Below are 17693 nucleotides of genomic sequence, written 5' to 3' on the forward strand. Positions count from 1 at the left end.
CGTATCTTTTAGCCTTAGCCTGTGGAGAAAACACAGCGTAGTGATATTTTTATGCCAGGTCCCACCTTGTTAAGGATTTGCATCCTTCTGCAGCCTTTTTGGCTGAAGAAATCGCTGAGAAGCAGGTTACTTTTGAGTCTGATCATATTTAACAAGCTTTCACTTGAGCTTGGTTTCCTGTAGCATCTCTCATTTACAGCAGGACTGAGGTGGGGTCTGAAACGCCAAGTGCCCAGAAGATTTTCTCGTCGAATTGCAAAAGCCAGTGCTTGGTGGGGACGCTGTGGGACCGCCCACTGGCTTCCAGGGGTGCAGGTGGGTGCAGCGAACAGCACCTCGAGGCGGTAGGACACGTGCCTACCGCATGACCAGGCTTCCACCACCCCTACCCACGTCCTTCCAGCCACTCCCACCGCCTCCCAGGGGGCCAGCTCACATGCAGCCAGAGCCTCGGGGGCCAAGACAGCCAATCTCTTTGCCTTTAGGCTTAACTGATCCCTTGAAAATTTAGCCGTAGGCTCACGTATTCTCAAGAGATTCATTCACAGACAGCTTCCATATTATCAAATTCATAATCATGGGTTTTGCATATCTGCTGCCACAGTCTAACCTCTACAGTTTGAAAAATGACAGTAGTGAAACCTGGAGAAGCACCCCTCTAGGTTTATTAGGTGCCGAGGACCTCCCTCCCAGAGTGGGAGCAATACCGGCCTCTGGGAGGACCAGCAGGGCATCCTTCATCCTCTCTGCGACCCCAGCCACTGGCCGCTCCTGGTGAGTTGGGAGCCCAGCCTGGCCTCTGCTGAAATGTGGCTGTTCCTGAGGAGGGGGGTTCCAGGGTGCATGGGAGGGAGGGGGAGAGAGGGCAGTGGGGCGCAAGTGACCCTGGACCCTGGCTCAGCAGAAAGGGAGGAGGAAACTGCCTCGCTGGCTTGTGGATGGAGGCTGACAGCAGGCCGTCCCATCAGGTGACGACGGCACAGATCCCCACGTGTCTGTTGATCTGTTCCATCCGTCAGGGCCAGTTGGGGAATGTCAGCGCATACGGTGGAAACTGCAGGGAAGTTTGAATGCAGGAAAGTCCACAGGCGATGTCGTCCGGCTTTGTCTTGGGTTTACAGGATGTTAGAGCTGGGAAGGATTCTGGAAATCAGTTAAACCCAGAAGTTTTCTACCTGTGGTTTTGCAGACGTGACTTAGGTGCTGTGGGACCCTCACCACCCAGTCAACTAGATCAGGTGCGTCTTGAGCCTCTTCTGTATTCGGGAACAGCAAGTGTTTCTGAGTTTGGGCCCTGAGCCCAGCGGGGGCAGGATGGAGGTGCAGCAGCCCGGACGAGACCCGAATCTACCCCTCCTGGGCCCTGTGACGCTGGGTGACCTGCTGCTGGACCTACTGGAGCTTCAGTTTTCTTCTCTGTAAAGTGAGCGTCACAGCATGTACTTATTCTGGGTGTAAGAAGTAAATGATGATAATGAAAAATAGTCAAAGCTAACACTTACCGAATCCTTGCAACTTGCCAGGTGCTTTTCTGAGTTCTTTCCGTGAATCGCTCAGTGAGTTCTGTTATAGACAGGACACCTGTAGTGCAGAGAGGATGACTTGCCCAGAGTTACAGTTGCAATTGGTGGCACCAGGGCCGGATTCCAAACAGGGCTACCATCTTGACGACAGTGTTCTCCTGCCTCTCGCCATGGGTAATAAACTATGGAGAACTGTAATGTATTGAGCCTGGACGGTGTACCAGGCACTGTGCTAAGAGCCTTCCATGGATGCTTGCAACGCACCTCCTCCAGCAGTGTTTGGAGTTGTGGTGTGTTACTACTCTCATCTTACAGGCAAGAAAACTGCAGCTTAGTGAGTGACCTTGGCGAAGGTCAGCTAGTTGGTAGGTCGGGAGTTGACCTTGAACCAGCCATCACGTGGCCTCTCTTGCAGGAGATCCAGCACAGTGTGTGACACAGAGCGTCACGACCGGCTTCAAGGACCCTCGAGTGTGAGGAGGCACAGGGTCCTGTGTCGGAGGGCTTTGTATGGACTTAGCGTAATGCTCTGCCTTTGCTCTCTTCGATTTGCTCATCATTTAACCTTGAGCTTGTGTGTTGTGAGTTGAGTTTGATAGGACAGCAGAGTGTGTGCGTGGGCACACACAGTGAGCAGGTAGCTGTGTGCACGCAGGGCTGTGGTCCAGCTCCGCCCACGTGCACAGTGGGTGGCGCACAGAGAGATGACTCCGAAGGTCTGTGCTTTTGCTGTGGGGCAGTTTGGGGTGCACGGGGCCCAAGAAGGTGGCTGGGCCTGGACCTGGCCTGGTGATGGCCGCAGGGGATAGAGGGCTCCACACGGGGGCAGTGCCGAGATGCGGGGTGGAAGGCTGGCTTGTCCTTTGCCCCCAGAGCCTGTCCCCGAGGCACCCACCTGAGCGCCGGGATAGAACCTGCCGTCTGTCTTGCCTCTTGCTTCAGGGAGGGCTTATTCATCATTCCAAGACGTTTCTGGAATTCTTGCCAGCTAACGCCTAAGGTTCATCCTAAGATGATCTTCTCTTCTCAGAAAAGATATTCTCCATTTTCTTTTTTGCTTCACTTGCCTTTCATCGTTTTTCTTCCAAATTCTACAGAGTTACCCTCAAATTCTCCTATTTTCCTTTTCTCTTACTGAGTCCGACTAGTGAGTCAAAAGTATGTTCAATAATTTCACAAACATTTATGATTTGCACTTAAGTTCTCGATAAAGATTTATGACAAGAATGAACCCTAAATAAAGATTTTCCAGATTGGAAGGGATCCAGATAATTTAATCATTAACCTCCTCTGCTTTTCAAAAATGGGAAACTTCATTTTTCAAGAGTCTAAAGTCATTTTTATCTCAAGCAGCTGTTATTATTAGAAAGTTCTTTCTTAGGTTAAGCCAAAAATCTGCCTCCTTTCCAGTATCAAGAAGAAAAGGCTACTTTAAGAAATGAACTTACGTAAAAGAAAGTGCTCTCAATTTCCAAACCCTTGGAAGAGTCTAGTCATCAATTTCAGAACTATCACAAACTTCTCCTATCTCTTCAGCCTATACATTTTTTTCAAGCATTTAACTAAAAAATGGCTAATTCATTATTAAATACTGTTTTCACATATTTTAGTTTTTAATATTTTTACTATTTTTTATTGTATTGGATTAGGAAAACTTTTGTAGGATGAGAGTCACTATCAAGTATAATATTATTCTGTTGCAAAAATGAATCTTCACTTCTCAAAACACGCCCATGAAGTGTTTTAAGTACGGGGAAAGGGTGAGGGGGGCCTTCACGTGTAAAGTACTAGGGTAACGGGGGTTTTGAGAACTTGGTGGAAGGAAATAATAGAGGCGGCCAAACTTCGGACACGATAATCAATTCAGTTTTGCTGCTTCTGTTGGACAGAATTCATTGTTATATATGAAAACTGGGAACAGAGTTACATGGACAGCTGTTATATATTCTCAAATTTCAAAGATACTGAAATAGGAAGAGAAAATGCAGTGCCCACCAGGAAATCGTTTTTAGGTTCAACTCCACATTCAGACTCAGGGGACGGGTATCTCCTCCGAGGTGGAGAGGAGGAACCGGGGAGGGGGTCCTTCCCTCAGTCCAGGTAGCACTGGGCACAGATGTCAGGAAACTTCTCAGGTGCCAGCTCGTAAGTGCGACGTCCCTCCCCATCATGTCCTTAGAATTCATTCACAGCTCCTCTCAATCTGAAACAAGGTACCGATCATTGGTCCTTTTCATCATGAGCAACGCTGCTTAAAAACGTGTTTGACATTTGACTCTTGCCAGGTTACCAGGGGAACAGAGCTAGGATGTCAACCTAAGGGAACATTCTCTTGAAGAAAAAAGGTTGGTTAACCCTTTACCTACAATACAAATGAAAGATAACAGAGAAACAGACTATGCAGTTTCTAGATACAGTAAACCTAGGAGATGAGAAAGCCAGACTTCCAACAGTATTAAAATAGGCAAAACCCAGCCAAAGCCCCTATGTGGCTGAAAGTTGTCACAAAGATCTTGTACCTCACTTAGTGACTGTCTTATTCGCCACTGTGTTTCTAGTGCCACACATAGTAGGTACTCAGGAAATACGTGTGGAATGAATGAACAAGTGAATGCCTAAGAGGCCCTCCTGAGGCCTAACAATTGAAAATAAGATGGGCCCGAATTAGAAGTAGCAGTACCCCTCTTGGCTGAGTGAAGTGGAAGGTGATGCCCAGTGAGGGGGTGTGGACCAGTTTACTTAGAGATAAATGGCCGTTCAAAAGCTACTACTGGGGGTCAACCCAGGTAGACAAAAATATGTCAGTGCTCCTTAGGCATTAAGGAAAATTGATGGAAATTTATGGAAGTTTAAGAAAAATTTAAGTGGTTCTTTGAATACTTGGTTTAAGAGGGTATAGAGATGTCAAAATTTTACAAAGGTTTTACCTAAGAAATGACCAGATTTGGTTGTATAGCTGATTCACTTTGCTATAAAGCAGAAACGAACACACCATTGTAAAGCAATTATACTCCAATAAAAATGTTAAAAAAAAAAAAGGTTTTACCTACAAAACTGTTAAAAGAGAACTCATTTCCTGAAAGTTATTGCACTTTGGAATTTTTATCCCTCTTTTAGTTCAAAAGTTTTCTCTAGTTTGTTCACCGCAAGTTAAAGTTTCTTTGCAAGAATATAGAAATATTACGTCCCCAATAATGGGATAGATCTTATGTGTTGAGTGTTCACTTTTTGGTTAACAAATATTTACTTTACTTGATACTTCTTTTTTTGGTTTTACCGTTACTCACTAGCTCTTGACCTGTTAGAGGCAAAGCTACGTTGCTGTTCTGTAACCCAGCTCAAGAACATTTCCAAACTCGGAGCGTCATTTAGGAAAGTTTGCTGAGAGCTGGCAAGGTGAGGTGCACATTCGAACGAGTATATACTTTTTTAAGGGGAGTGGCTCCTATTGTGTATACAAATTCACCAGAGTTAAGGCTACTTTATTGACCGAATTATGAAAATAAGTCTCCTCCTCAAACCAGCAGTACCTAGTCTAATGTGTACTTTTTTTCTTATGGAATAAAGAAGTTAGGAATTTTTGGCATGTTCAGATGCAAACAAACATGATTAGTTGTGGACTTATTTTGTCCAATAAGCAGATTCAATCTCCCTAAGGACCTTGATGTGGTCATCCAACTCCAGTAGGAATTAATAGGCAAACAGAAAAGTGTTATTTTTCTTCATTGCAAAACTGAAATGTTTCTTTACATCTGATGTTGAAAAATTACCATCCTAAAACGCTGATTTACAAGGTCATTATTTATAATGACTCCTTTTCTAAAAGTATCCTATACTATTTAAAAATTAAATTAGTGTCAATTTGCATTAATATGTTTTTATTAATACATTATATTCTCTGAGTTCATTGGAATGGCTGCACTATCGTCATTTACCAAACTAAAAAGTGACAGGAAAAACTGTCCAATATATAATTTGAACGCCTAGGGAAATTATCAGTGTGCAAACCATGTCCTGGGAAGTAGCCTAGCCCTTCTGAAAGCCTCAGTAATCCTTGGTAGACCGGACTGCTCTAAGCGTGAGGAAGAGCTCCAAATGGTCTATCCTCACAACACTTGGTTTTATTACCGCATGTGAGGCTTCAGCTCTAGGTGTTTCCTCTCGTTTTCAGTCTGAACGTCACCTGTTTTCTCTTGACCTGTCAACGAAGCCACGGAAGTGTTCATTCCAATGTTTCGGCAAGGGTGATCATCATGTCTGGAGATACTATTCTAGAGAAAAGCAGAGGAAAAAAAGCAGAATCCTTTAAAAGGAGTCAAAGTGACATCTTTAGGGACTGCCCTGGCGGTCCAGTGGTTAGGGCTCTGTGCTTCCACTGCAGGGGGCGCGGGTTCCATCCCTGGTGGGTGAACTAAGATCCTACAAGCTACACAACGCAGCCAAACCCGCCCCCAAAACAAACAAATAGAAAAGGGACATCTTTGTAAAGATTACTTTGAATTACACGACGTGCGAGTTGTCGTGATTCACACTGCACGCGTCACCGTCGACAAGGACGGGCAAACACTGCGTCACGTGCGCTGAGCGCAGTCCGACAACCAGGGAGCCTCGAACAATCCCAATGCTCAGGCCACAGCTTAGCCTTTTTTTTTTTTTTTTTTTGATGTGGACCGTCTTTAAAGTCTTTATTGAATTTGTTACAATATTGCTTCTGTTTTACATTTTGTTTTTTTGGCCACGAGGCATGTGGGATCTTAGCTCCCCGACCAGGGATGGAACCTGCCCCCTCTGCACTGGAAGACGAAGTCTTAACCACTGGACCGCCAGGGAAGTCCCTTCATATGTTAACTCACTGTCTTCTGTGGTAAGACTGTGTATATCCTGATTCACTAAACTAACACATGGTAGCAAAAAGTAGAAAGAAAACCAGACCGATTAAAGCAGAATTCCTCGGGAGGGGGTAGGCATCAGTTGTTTTAAGTGATTCCAGTGGACACCCGAGGTGGAGAATCATTGCTTTAGTTTCTTGAAGAGAGAGGAACTGTGCCTTTGGCTGAATTCTGCTTAGATCAGCTCAGCTCTGCTCAACTCAGCAATTACTTATTGCGTGCATATTCTGTGTTAGGTACTCAGCCTGGAGCGTGGAGCAGAAAACTGTGTCCTGCCCTCAGGCCGTGTGTGCTATCAGCAAGGAGGACAGATATCATACGTGCAACCCACAGGTATGGTGGGTGCTGCAAAGGCCAGGGACAGATGTGAGGGTTTGCAACATAAGGGACTTTGACCTAGTTCAGCAGCCAAGGCAGGATGAACGGGAGGTAGTGTCTTAGAATCTCCTGTGTGCCTCCCTGTTCAGGGAATGCGTGAATAAACCCACAGGTCCCAAAAATATGTTGAAGAGGGTATAAAGAGTAAAGAGAGTCCTAGATTTATTAATAACATAATTTCATAATAGTGAATCACCGGTTGTGTTTTCCACTCTGCTAGTAACTTACAGCAGGGGAGGAGTATATCTGATGGTAAGAGCTTAAGATCGTGATCAGATGAAAACTTTGTTCCAGAGTTTATTAGCTGTTTAATCCTATAAAAATGACTTGCTCTCTGTAATCCTCAGATTCCGTAAGTGTGATAAAATGCATGCAAGGCTGTTGTGCAGAGTCGGGCACATATAGCCTCCTGATGAATGTGAGATGTTGTTCCAGAGAAGACAGTGGGCCTGGCCTGAATGCACCCGCAAAGACTCCAGAACTCTTAGCATGAAGGTGCCGGTGCTCTTTTACTAAAAGCAGTGAGGAGCTTGCCAAATATCCTTAATACTTTTCCGTCAACACACTGAGGTTTATTTGTCCTTTGTTTTCAAAATAGAATTTTACATTAGCTGAACCAAAAGAATTCACCAAAAAAATTGGTGTTCTATTTGTTTCTCTTGAAGTTAATAATTTGTACTCTGTAAGACCCAATAGTTTCTAAATTTTCTCAGTGTCTGGAGTAACCAAGCCCAGATAGAAACAGTCCAATAAATTACCCTTGAACTATTTAAATATTACTTTTCCTTTATCATTTAAAAGGTATGAGGTTGCTTTCTGGCAAAAGAGGAAGCAATGATGAGACAATTTGTTCACACATAACCAAAATGATAGAGAAGTCATTATTAACGTACGCTTTAAGGAGCAACACAACATGCAAAAGTGTGGGCATTATCAAGTAAACCTGTTCCTCTAAAACAGCATTTATTATCCAGTAAACCTGTTCCTCTAAAATAGCATTTAAAACTTTTGGGGCAACATATTCCTGCTCCAGTATAGGCAGCAGAAGTGGATCCCTGGAATGAAAACAACAAAAAGTTATATTGTCAGAGTGGTATTTTTTTGCTGCCATCGTGAGCACTAATTATTAAATTTTAGATATCAAGTTATTAACTTGATAATTAATTAGATTACAGTAATTAATTAGATGTCATTAATTAGATGTCTCTAAATATGCAAACCAAATGTAAATATCAGCAACTGCCTTGTGTTTTCTCTCGTGACCAACATTGGGACCAGTGCTAATACATTTAATTTTTTAGAGTGAACGCCTGGCCTTTATTGATTTTCTGCTATGTGATGGTCTACACCTATGGAAGGAACTGCTTTGAGATTTTTTTTTTTTGTATTTTTCTTTTCTCTCTTTCAGTCCAAACATCAAGCAATTGTACACTATTAAGAAGCAAAATTGCAAAATTTTATTACCAAAAGGAAAAATCCCCTGAGCATGCGTCATGTGTCTTTACTTTAGGCAGACTATTGTTACCACGTTAAGCAGACTTAGATGTTTGTGAAATCAGTTGGAGTTGAGATGGGATAAGCATGGAATAAAGCTCCCATTAGGCATTACTTTGACATTTTATACTTTTATATTATGCTTCTCTATTATTTGAACTACACTGCCTCAAAAATTCTATTTATCTCAGCTGATTATTGAAAGCTGATCGATTTCTTGTAATTAAATGTTGGTAATTAGTCTTTATATTTTTTCTCCTAAAAGTTCCTTAGAACCATAGCCTAAAGGGCTCCAACATTTATTTAAAAACAGTTTTCCAAAGAAGAAATACAAATGGCCAACAGGTACCTGAAATCGAGCACATGAAAAGGTGCTCAGTCATGATGCAAAGCAAAACTGCAATGAGATATCACCTCATACCTGTCAGATGGCTATCGTCAAAAAGACAAGTGATAACAAATGCTGGTGAGTGTGTGGAGAAAAGGGAATCCTTGTGCACTGCTGGTGGGAATGTAAATTGGTGCAGCCGCTATGAAAAACCATACGGCGGTTCCTCAAAAAATTGAAAATAGAGCTACCATATGATCCAGCAATTCCACTTCTGGGTATAAATCCAAAGGATTTGGCATCAGGATCTTGTAGCTATATCTGCACTCTCATGTCCATTGCAGCATTATTCACAATAGCCAAGATATGGAAATATCCTAAGTGTCCGTGGGTGGATGAATGGATAAAGAAAATCTGGTGTGGATAAAGAAAATCCAAATACACAGTGGAATATCATTCAGCCAGGAGAAAGAAGGAAACCCTGCCGTTTGTGACAGCTTGGATGAAACCTGTGGGCATTATGAAAAGTGAAATAATCAAGGACAAACACTGTATGATATATAACTTGTACGGAGAATGTAAAAGAGCTAAATTCATAGAAATAGAGAGCAGAGTGGTGTTACCAAGAGCTGGAGGTTGGGGAAACAGGGAGATATTGATCAAAGGGTACAAACTTCCAGTTATAGCATTAACAATTTCTGGGGATCTAAAATACAGCTGTGATTATAGCTAACAGTATTTTGTTACATACTTGAATGTAGCTAAGAGAGTAAATCTTAAATATTCTCACCACAAAAAAGAAATGGTAATTATGTGATGAGATGGAGGTGTTAGCTAATGCTATGGTGGTAATCCTTTTGCGACATATAAATGTATCAAATCAACACATTTGTACGTCTTAAACTCACACAATTTTATATGATGATTATGTCTCAATGAAGCTGGAAAAAATATAATCTACACATCATTGTTCATTTCATACTCTACCAGTTAGGATTATTCATCTTTCTTTTTCTAGAGACTTTGTTTTTACCTTTTATGAACTTAGGAACTCCACGTTTATATGGGCCATCATTTAATATCACTGTTTTCATTGGCTACCATGCCACCTCCTCTTGGCTGGTCACATTTATTCTGTGACCTTGACCCTCTAGCTTTTGAAACTAATGTTCTGTTAAGTTATCAGCAAAAGTTTCTTAGCAAACGCAAAGGTCTCATTTCTGATTTTATCATTTGAAACTCTTCCTGCCATTCACGGCTGTCCTTTCCAACCAGATATACCTTATCTCTGCTGAATTCCAGAGCTTTTAAACTCTTCTGTGTAGAGTTCTTTTGTAGACACACTTCCTTCAAATTTTCTAGAAGTCTATTTCCAATAATACTACATTTTCCCTTTATGGCCGTTCCGTCAGCTAATATGAATTTTTAATTCATTATTTTATTTAAAATATTTATTATAAAGAGTTTCAAAGAAACAAAAGTAGAAAAGTATAATGAACAGTGATGTGATGGTAAATGGTGAACAATGGTTCCTCTGGGGTGAAAAATGTATTTATGGTTTCTAACCTCACCTGACTTTACTCTCTACTTTCCTCACTGTGCTAAGACACAGCAGCCTTCTTTCAGGTTCTTAAGAATCCCCATTTCCTTCTGATCTCAAGGGCTTTGTGCAGGGTACTTAGATGCTCTTCCCACTTGCTCTTTACCTAGTTAATTCCTACTTCTCTGACTTTTGGGTCTCAGTTTTCTTTTCTTTTCTTTTCTTTTTTTTTTTTTGGCTGCTCTGTGTGGCATGTGGGATCTTAGTTCCCCAACCAAGGATCGAACCCATGCCCCCTGCAGTGGAAGCATGGACTGCCAGGGAAGTCCCCAGGTCTCAGTTTTCAATGTCACTTCCTCTGAGAAACTATCACTGACTCCTCCTCCCCATTCTAAAGTATATGTCCTTTATTCTCTCTCATAACACCTTTTTACTTTTATATCACTTAATCACATATTATTATCAATTCTTACTAATATTGTTATTTAAATAATAATATTAGAACAAAGAAGTAGAGAAAATAATTCTTAAAGAGGAAACTTACTTCAGTATAACAAAGGTCATATATAAAGCCCAGAGCTAATATCATATTCAATGGTGAAAAGACAGTTTTTGATTAATGTTTTTAGCCTGGTTTTCTACTAGACAGCAAGAAAATTTTGAACAAAAAGGAAAGATCCGTGGGGGGTGCTGGAGATTACAATACTTTTGATAAAAGGAAGAGGATTGTGAGGCCGTCGTTTCATTGCTCACACATTTGTGGGTCACTACTGGGGAGGCACCAGGGCCCCTGACGCCAGGCAGATGGAATCACAGCTCTGCTCTATCACTAATTTCCTTCATGACTTGGTTTCTTGTCATCAGTAGAGTGGACAATGTTATAGTACCTACTTTATTATAAAGACTATATATAATAATGCTGCAGGCTTCAGAGTCCTGATCTGTGACTTAGTGCTGGCACTGGGACTGGGGCCCCTCCTCCGCAAGCTCCTTCCTTGAGCTCACCCCAAAGACCTTCATCTGTGAACCTTTCCTGTCACACTGTTTTTGCTTTTGCAGAATAAGAACTGATATTGATTCCACTTGTTCTGTTCTAAAATACACCTAGTGGGGGCTTCCTTGGTGGTGCAGTGGTTAAGAATCCACCTGCCAATACAGGGGACACGGGTTCGAGCCCTGGTCCGGGAAGATCCCACATGCCGTGGAGCAACTAAGCCCATGCGCCACAACTACTGAGCCTGCGCTCTGGAGCCCGTGAGCCACAACTACTGAGCCCGCAAGCCACAACTACTGAAGCTCACGTGCCTAGAGCCCGTGCTCCGCCACAAGAGAAGCCACCGCAATGAGAAGCCCGCGCACCGCAACGAAGAGTAGCCCCCGCTCACTGCAACTAGAGAAAGCCCACACGCAGCAATGAGGACCCAACATAGCCCAAACTAAAATTAAATAAATAAATAAATTTATTAAAAAAAATAAAATACACCTAGGGATCTATATATAATCCCTAGGTTAATATTCTCATTAGCTGGTGGTGCATTATAAAGAACAAATCCTATGGGGCCCCAAAGAAAAATGGAGGCGATAGAAATTGAAGGAGAAAAGTGAAGAGGAGGTTTCAGAAGGTAAGTGTCCCAGAGCCGGGAGTTGATCAATGTTTTCTGAGTGAGTAAGTGTATTCTACACTTGGAGCATGGATTGCCAGAGGAAAGGACAGTCTCTCGGAGATTCTGCTATCAAACCGAGCTGTGTGCACCCTTTCAGATCATGGTGCAGAGGATGAGAGCGACTTTGACTCTAAGTCCTGGTGGGTTTGGCTCCGCCTATGATCAGTTTCAGGATCTTGGGCAACTTACACATTCTCCTCACTCCTAAGTTTCCTCATTTGTAAATGGGGAGGGTGATGACAATATACTCCCAAGAGGGCTGCGTGTGTTTTATTAAATGAGTTATTAGGTGCCTATAGTGTTTAGAATAATAGCTCCTGGTTAATACTGTGTTTTGTCTTGTCCTGTCTTCACCCAGTTTTGAGGCCCTGGCTAGAGGCTAGTCCATTCCCCCTCTTGATCAGCTGATTAAGTCTGCACCCCAAGCACCTCCCTTACTGGGCTCTCACTCTGTAGACTACCATACACCTGTCCTAATCGCCCCAGGGTCAGGTATCAGATGGCCAGGGATGCTCTGTGTGGCCCAGATCCTGCTGACATGATTCAGATCAATCCATCCTAAGCCTGCTGGTCCTGCCTCACCTGTTCCTACTTGTGGAAACCACAATAAAGTCTCTGGTCCACGTCCTCTGTCTCACCTGCCTCCTGACCAGCCTGGTGCTTCCCCTGGTGGCCCTGCGTGGCATGCCGTGTTCTCCCCAGGGAACTGTTAGTCTAGCAGGACTGTGACTCTATTTCTGGTTTCTCTGCTTCATCTGTGTATTTAGCTTCACTGCATCTCACCCAAGGCATATGGTCGAAACACCACTCAGCAGCTAGACCGTTGTTAGAGTGCGTGGAAACTGCACAGCAAATAGCTGTTATTATTAAAGTATTTATCGATATTTAGTGTGAAGTTAGAACGAATATCCACAGGCTAAATCTAAGAGAAAATTTAGTCTAGAAACGTGCTTAATGCTTCTTCCCTATTCTCCATACTTTCTACCCTCAGTACAGGTTGACAGTGGATGTACATTGGAATCATACCATGAAGAGACTTAAGTTAAAGCTGAGTGTCATATTGAAGATCATCTGGTCCAGTCTTTTCATTTTACTGATAAAGAAACAGAGACGTAGAGAGGACAGGTAACTAGGTAAATGAACAGCAGAGCCAGTGCTAGTTCTAGTTTCTACTGACCTCTGATGGCAAATGAGTCACCAGAAGAAAGCAGCTGGGCAACAACTCAAAAGGCTCAGCAAATGCCCACTTGCATTGTTTTCTTCCGTCTCCCTTTCTGGAGGCCACAGAGTCAGATTTCTGACGTGCAGAATCAAGCGAGAGGCACACAGAACTCTCAGAGGAAGTGGATGACAGATTTTCTCCTCTTCTCGTTGTAAAATCATACTAGATGCAATGCTTTTCTTGGGCATAGAAACTAAGAACACCAATCAGCTTACCTGATCAGCAAATCTGTCGACGTCTTGCCTGTTGCCACAGTTACATGTGTAGGCAAATGCTTTCACATCACCCTTTTCTTTGATCATTTGACACGTTTCCATGTTGCCTTCTTCGTTAATGTCCCATAGAACTAAAATGGCTCCAAGGCTGGCAAATGTTATGGCCGATAACCCCCCAAGTCCACTTCCAGCTCCTGTTATAAGGACAATCTTTCTAGCAACATTCTTTTTCTTCTTGGGAATTATCCTGTAAACTAAAGATTCTAAAATATAATAGAGACATTTTCCCCCAAATATGGAGGTGTCCAAAATTGTACTCATGTTAATTCACTGAAGAAAGGAACGTCTTAATTAGGAAAGAGGTAACTGATAAATTCATGACACTATCACAACGACTGCAAAACACGTAAAGCACCTAGTCCAAGGGAAATTACCTTTGAGACATCAGTTCTTCAAAATACAAATTTCAGCAATAACTACTACCATCTTTGAATGCTTAAATTATATAAATAATGAGTATGAAAATATTTTATGTTAACAAGAATCTTTCCAACTTACAGGGCGCTTTCTTACAGGTAATCTAATTTGACCTACAGGTAGATCGCATGTTACTAGGAGAGCTTCATAGTGAGGGACATAAGATCTTTGAGTATCAACTTGCCCAACATTATGTGACTTGTACACCAAGACTTCGGATTCTTAGTCTGGTCAGTTTTCTATTACATGAACTCGATTAATGATCTCGTGTCTAATAGAAATTTGCTTTTCATTAAGAAGTTGTTCAATAACGTAGAAATAATATTTATTGTAATACAAATAAAGTCTTTTTATGTTTTCACGTGATATTTGTAATATCCCTCTGAGAGAGTCAAACCAGGTACAGTTATTACTGGTTTATAGTGAAGACCTGAGACTAAAATGATTGAGTAGACTTATTCAAGGTCACATAGGCAGCTAATAAAATAGGGAATATCTGGATTGGGGACAGAGGTCTTCTGAATGCCCAGGCCTTTACCATTAGAACAGGCTTTTTCTGGAGCTAATGTGCCTTTTGCCAAGACCCACCTTTCAAAAAATAAAACAATGGAGCATTTTTTGTTTTCGGTGACATTTCCTTGGTTTTTGATAATCATCTTGGTACACTTGAACATTCTCACATGATCATTTCTGTAGAAGTTAGATGTGGACACCTATAAAAACCCACATTAAAGCGCATCACAGCTCCTACACTGTTGGTGGGAAAGTAATTTCGTGCAGCCACTGTGGAGAACAGTATGGAGGTTCCTCTGAAAACTAAACATAGAACCACCATACGATCCAGCAATCCCATTCCTGGGCATATACCTGGAAAAAACTATAATTCATGAAGATACATTCAACCCTATATTCACAGCGGCACTCTTCACAATTGCCAAAGCATGGAAACAACCTAAATGTCCATCGACAGATGAATGGATAGATAAAGATGTGGTAATATGTACAATGGAATACTACTCAGCCATAAAAAAACACAAAATAATGCCACCTGCAGCAACATGGATGTAACCAGAGATTATCATACTAAGTGAAGTAAGTCAGAACAGAAAGACAAATACCATATGATATCACTTATATATGGAATCTAAAATATGGCACAAATGAACCTATCTACAAAACAGAAACAGACTCACACACACAGAGATCAGACTTGTGGTTGCCAAGGAGGAGGAGGGGAGGGAGAGGGATGGATTGGGAGTTTGGGGTTGTTAGATGCAAACTATTACATCGAGAATGGATAAACAACAAGGTCCTACTGTAGAGCACGGGGAACCATATTCAACATCCCGTGATGAACCATAATTGAGAAGAATATGAAAAAGAATGTATAACTGAGTCACTTTGCTGTACAGGAGAGATTGCTGCAATACGGTAAATCAACTATACTTAAATAAAAAAAACAAAATGAAGAAACAGACCACAGCTTCTTGAGGAAATAACAAACACTAGCGCCATAATAATAATAGTAATAACAACAGCAATACGTTTGGACTCTTCCTACACACCTGGCAAGTTGTAAGTGTTCTGCATGTGTTGATTCATTTAACTCTTCCAAGCGCTGCCCTGTTTTACAGTTGAGAGATCAGAGTTACTAAGAGGCTAAGCCAACTAGCCCACGGTCACACAGTTAAAAGTAATGAGGATGGAATTTGAAGCCACACAGTGACTTCACAGCCAAGCTCCAGATGACAAGAGATATAACAACAAAAACAAAAATGCAAAAGTTGAGTCTGGTAAAAAGAATTATTTTTGTGTTACATCTATTTCATTTTAAGTCAGTGAGGAATTAACGTTGAGATGTCTCTGGGACCCAAGTGAGCTTGCCAAAAGACCCAGGCTACTTTCATCTTGCTGTCAGTCCTGACCAGCCAGAACTTTCCACTGAGAAAAGATATAAAAGAGCATTACTGCAAGAACACTGTTATAAATATTTATGTGAATTTCCATAGGGACACAAAAAGTCCCCAGGAAAGCATCTGGGCCTTCACTGGATTAAATGAGTATGTACTGAACCTGAGTCACTTTCAAAACATTAGGCATTGAGGTTTTTTTTATGAAATAACATTTATTTTCCTGTTGATATATTTGAACAATTTGCATTGAAGTTAACACACACAGGAAAGGAAGAATTCCCTAAAGATTATTGCTTTTTTTTTTTTTTTAGTTTATGTAGCTTTTTATTTATTTTTATTTTTTTACATCTTTATTGGAGTATAATTGCCTTACAATGGTGTGTTAGTTTCTGCCTTATAACAAAGTGAATCAGTTATACATATACATATGTTCCCATATCTCTTCCCTCTTGCGTCTCCCTCCCTCCCACCCTCCCTATCCCACCCCTCCAGCCGGTCACAAAGCACCCAGCTGATCTCCCTGTGCTATGCGGCTGCTTCCCACTAGCTATCTACCTTACGTTTGGTAGTGTATATATGTCCATGCCTCTCTCTCGCTTTGTCACAGCTTACCCTTCCCCCTCCCCATATCCTCAAGTCCATTCTCTAGGAGGTCTGTGTCTTTATTCCTGTCTTACCCCTAGGTTCTTCATGACATTTTTCCCCCCTAAATTCCATATATATGTGTTAGCATACGGTATTTGTCTTTCTCTTTCTAACTTACTTCACTCTGTATGACAGACTCTAGGTCTATCCACCTCATTACAAATAGCTCAATTTCGTTTCTTTTTATGGCTGAGTAATATTCCATTGTATATATGTGCCGCATCTTCTTTATCCATTCATCCAATGATGGACACTTAGGTTGTTTCCATCTGCGGGCTATTGTAAATAGAGCTGCAATGAACATTTTGGTACATGACTCTTTTTGAATTATGGTTTTCTCAGGGTATATGCCCAGTAGTGGGACTGCTGGGTCATATGGTAGTTCTATTTATAGTTTTTTAAGGAACCTCCATACTGTTCTCCACAGTGGCTGTATCAATTTACATTCCCACCAGCAGTGCAAGAGGGTTCCCTTTTCTCCACACCCTCTCCAGCATTTATTGTTTCTAGATTTTTTGGTGATGGCCATTCTGACTGGTGTGAGATGATATCTCATTGTAGTTTTGATTTGCATTTCTCTAATGATTAATGATGTTGAGCATTCGTTCATGTGTTTGATGGCAATCTGTATATCTTCTTTGGAGAAATGTCTATTTAGGTCTTCTGCCCATTTTCGGATTGGGTTGTTTGGTTTTTTGTTATTGAGCTGCATGAGCTGCTTATAAATTTTGGAGATTAATCCTTTGTCAGTTGCTTCATTTGCAAATATTTTCTCCCATTCTGAGGGTTGTCTTTTGGTCTTGTTTATGGTTTCCTTTGCCGTGCAAAAGCTTTGAAGTTTCATTAGGTCCCATTTGTTTATTTTTGTTTTTATTTCCATTTCTCTAGGAGGTGGGTCAAAAAGGATCTTGCTGTGATTTATGTCATAGAGTATTCTGCCTATGTTTTCCTCTAAGAGTTTGATAGTTTCTGGCCTTACATTTAGGTCTTTAATCCACTTTGAGCTTATTTTTGTGTATGGTGTTAGGGACTGATCTAATCTCATACTTTTACATGTACCTGTCCAGTTTTCCCAGCACCGCTTATTGAAGAGGCTGTCCTTTCGCCACTGTACATTCCTGCCTCCTTTATCAAAGATAAGGTGACCATATGTGCGTGGGTTTATCTCTGGGCTTTCTATCCTGTTCCATTGATCTATATTTCTGTTTTTGTGCCAGTGCCATACTGTCTTGATTACTGTAGCTTTGTAGTATAGTCTGAAGTCAGGAAGTCTGATTCCTCCAGCTCCGTTTTTCGTTCTCAAGATTGCTTTGGCTATTCAGGGTCTTTTGTGTTTCCATCAAATTGTGAAATTTTTTGTTCTAGTTCTGTGAAAAATGCCATTGGTAGTTTGATAGGGATTGCA

The 17693-nt window shown here is 41.6% G+C and overlaps 1 protein-coding gene across 1 annotated transcript; it reads right to left on the reverse strand.

Moving 5' to 3' along the window:
• Positions 1-5745: 5745 nt before the first annotated feature.
• On the reverse strand, positions 5746-13574 carry LOC116742712 (short-chain dehydrogenase/reductase family 16C member 6-like). Its single transcript, XM_032610550.1, has 5 exons — positions 13254-13574; positions 8617-8633; positions 7770-7845; positions 7684-7733; positions 5746-5794 (listed from the first exon to the last, which is right to left on the reverse strand). The coding sequence occupies exons 1-5, from the start codon at positions 13572-13574 to the stop codon at positions 5746-5748; spliced, it is 513 nt and encodes a 170-aa protein (XP_032466441.1).
• Positions 13575-17693: the final 4119 nt, after the last annotated feature.

The sequence above is a fragment of the Phocoena sinus genome, chromosome 17 (genome assembly GCF_008692025.1).
Source record: "Phocoena sinus isolate mPhoSin1 chromosome 17, mPhoSin1.pri, whole genome shotgun sequence".
NCBI classification, from domain to species: Eukaryota; Metazoa; Chordata; class Mammalia; order Artiodactyla; family Phocoenidae; genus Phocoena; species Phocoena sinus.